Source organism: Sinocyclocheilus grahami, unplaced genomic scaffold, assembly GCF_001515645.1.
Source record: "Sinocyclocheilus grahami isolate Dianchi unplaced genomic scaffold, SAMN03320097.WGS_v1.1 scaffold2879.1, whole genome shotgun sequence".
NCBI classification, from domain to species: domain Eukaryota; kingdom Metazoa; phylum Chordata; class Actinopteri; order Cypriniformes; family Cyprinidae; genus Sinocyclocheilus; species Sinocyclocheilus grahami.
Window position 1 is genome coordinate 27,015 of NW_015508054.1, and position 3,477 is coordinate 30,491.

Below are 3,477 nucleotides of genomic sequence, written 5' to 3' on the forward strand. Positions count from 1 at the left end.
TACCGAAGATTCTGATGAGTGAGTTGACGATACTGTGCAAGCCTGAGGAACGGACTGGAAATATGCTTATTATGACTGTTATTAATTTACATTTTATTAAAACCTGCAAAAACCTTTCTGTCAAGTGATGTAAATACATTTTACTATAGTTTGTGCATGCATATTATATTTAAAGTTGCTTAAGTGAAATCAAGGAGTTTATAAGAGTTTTAATTACCCATGGTGGATGCTGGATCTGTGTACAGTGTTAGTAGAGTGGTGGTCACCAACAGAAACGACTGTTGTGTAGAACGAATAAATGGAGCGGAGATTCGCATTGGGAACTCTTTGAAGAACAATGGCAACAACAATCCCATGTGAGAAACTTGTGGCTGGAAGATCATGAGAGATCCTGCACAAATGTGAAGGATTGATGCAGATATGACAGCATTTTTATATACCTCACCTGTTTCTCTCTGCCTGTAGATGTGCTGTTATTCCTGCTATTCCAGGAGGCTCTTACGGCTACTCATGCGCTGGGATGGAGGGACGTTACGTGAATCTGATCATTCCTGGAGACATGAAGATACTCACTCTGTGTGAGGTGGAGGTTTTTGGAAAAGGTATATCTGTAGCCATCGATTGTAATGACAAAAATTATTAGTTTTAATGTGACCCTGGAACACAAAACCAGTCGTAAGGGACAATTTAAAATCTGAAAGCTGAATAAATAAGCTTTCCATTGATGTATGGTGTGTTAGGATCGGACAATATTTGGGCGAGATACAACTATATGAAAATCTGGAATCTGAGGGTGCAAAAAAAATCTAAATATTGAGAAAATCATCTTTAAAGTTGTCCAAATGAAGTTCTTAGCAATGCATATTACTAATCAAAAATTAAGTTTTGATATATTTATGGTAGGAAATTTACAAAATATCTTCATGGAATATGATCTTTACCTAATGTTTTTTGGCATAAAAAAATTGATAATTTTGACCCATACAGTGTATTGTTGGCTATTGCTACAAATATAAAGACCAGTTTTGGGGTCTAAGGTCACATATTAGATTATATAACTAATAATTATATTTTCATATTGCTATGGCAGCACTAATATACTTTAATGAACTCAAACCCAACTAATAATGTGTCTTTGTCTGGGGTCCAAACTATTTGTGTTTTTATGTATTTATATGGATGTTTGATAATGCTTGTTTGATTAGGTCCTGTTTTAAAAATATCAATTGTAAAGATGATGTTGAACTCCAAAGCTGATCTGACTGACCAGACAATGAGAGAAATCATCCTGGAAAAGGTGAGAGTAAGATCACATAAAATTCCTATAAAACCTGAATTGGAGCATCTGATTTTGCAAAGTACAATTCTGTCATAAAAAAGGAACTGAATGTAACACGAATGAAATGTCATGGAATTTGTGAAATTTGGGATAAATAAATCAAACGCAGGGCTGTACAAATGGATCAAATCACGCTATTCATTCATTTTGTCTGTTAATACGAAATGAGTGAATGAATGACACGGTTTCATTTACTACACAAACTCAAACACACGTGAGTTCACTGGTGTTTTCAGCATCTCATTATACAAGTTAAAATGCAAAACACAGGTTTTGGTAAAAAAAATTCGGGGAAACAACAAAACAGATTTCATAAGGCCCTAAAATGTATCTTTTGTTAAACTTTTAATAAATTGTAACATTTTCACTATTTTGTAAATTGTATAGTTTGTAAACATTTAATTAATCATATAATATTCACGATTTTATTTAATTAGACATGCTTTGATTATTAACATTTAATTTAACAATTAAAAATTTGCAAAGACCATTGAGAAAATCACCTTATACAAAAGACACATTTAAGTACCAAACAATTGGACAGAATGCTCTCACATGACAACAGGCTAATGCTAATCTGAAGTAGGTCTACAGCACCTCCTTATGGCTGCAGTTAAGCATCTCCAAGACAAATGATTTAGTCCTAGGGCCTGTTTCATAAAACAAGTTTACCAAAAAGCCAGGCTTATTTCAGTTAGTCTGACTTATTGTCAGTTGATTTGATTTCAGAAAGCAAATTTACCATAGCTCAAGCTCAGTCACTGTGGCGACTTATGCTGGAAAACTAACCTGGTCCGGCTAAGCTGAGCTCCTCTAACACGGACCAATAGGAACGCAATGATATTACCACTGACTCTCTCACATACAATTATTTGACTTTATTATCAGCCCAAAGATAAAAGTATATGGAAAATGCAACGTAAATAATAAATCAAATTAATAAAAATATAGGCTACAACCAACTGAGTTTAATGTATTGTGCTCAAGATTTAATGACATTGTTATATATATATATATATATTAAACACATTTTAAGATAGTTGCTACTTGTGCATTCAGTTGATCAGCAGTTTCTAGCCATGCAGCCTTTCTCTCAGGTTTTATGACAGCTGTACCTTGTATGGTTTTTAGTAGAACATTAAAACATCACAATCTAAAATAGTTTTTTGAAGCATTCAAAACACTAAATTAAAAGTTAAAATCACTAAATTAAAAACAGAAAAGTAAGAGGAAAAGTAAGAGGAATAGGCCTATACATGAACTCATTTGAATTAGCAATTAGGGCTGTATTAGCTAGCTTACATTTGATTTACAGTTGCTGCTATCATAAAAATTATGTAGGTGTAAAATTATGTGACGTGTCAGTTATGCACTGGGGAAAACACAACGTCTCAAATGCATAAAACAGCATAAATATATTCACTGTTTGTCATGGTGGATCGATTTGATCCATGATCGACATTAAGGGCTGCTTAAGAATAAGCGTGCACATCAACTTATCTTGACTCACTGAACCTTGATCAATTAGCGAGATTGCGTGAACTTAAATTGTCGTTTATGGAACCGCTTTAGACCCCGATTGATTTGTTATCTTTCAAAACGACTGATTCATTCAGGAACGAAGAAAAAAAGCTATTTTTATGAATGAATCTGTTCAAAACGCAAATTCACAATTCTGTGTGTTGCCACTGAGACAAACAACATGCCTTTTTTCTTTAGCAAAATAAAGCAAAAAAAGACAATATTGTCTTTACAATTTAAGCCACTTAATATTAACAATTTTTGAGCTGGCACGAAGTCTGCCACAGACCATGCTAACCAAACCGTTCATATAATCGCTCTAAATGCATGTGTGTCCTATAGGAAGACTGCATATAATTGATTAAATATCTATTGCTTCACAGTGAGAAGCCTCAGTATAAAATGAGCAAGATCGGTATTATAGCGATAAGTTATACAGTAAATTACGGATAGGCTACCTGAAGCAGCTGCTGTAACTTTTTATCGCTGGTTGGTCAGTTTACATGTAAGTAAGTTAGTTTTAGACCCTGGAACACAAACCCAGTCTTAAGTTGCTCTGCTATATTTGTATCTATAGCCAAAAATACATTGTATGGGTCAGAATTATCATTTTTTAT

The 3,477-nt window shown here is 33.8% G+C and overlaps 1 protein-coding gene across 1 annotated transcript; it reads left to right on the forward strand.

The window, feature by feature from the left end:
* Positions 1 to 219: 219 nt before the first annotated feature.
* Positions 220 to 623, forward strand: LOC107575771 (fucolectin-1-like; the record flags this gene model as incomplete). The annotated part of the gene is made up of 2 exons (XM_016262102.1): positions 220 to 356; positions 466 to 623. Coding segments are annotated over exons 1-2 (295 nt in total), but the record flags the coding sequence as incomplete, so codon positions are not given.
* Positions 624 to 3,477: the final 2,854 nt, after the last annotated feature.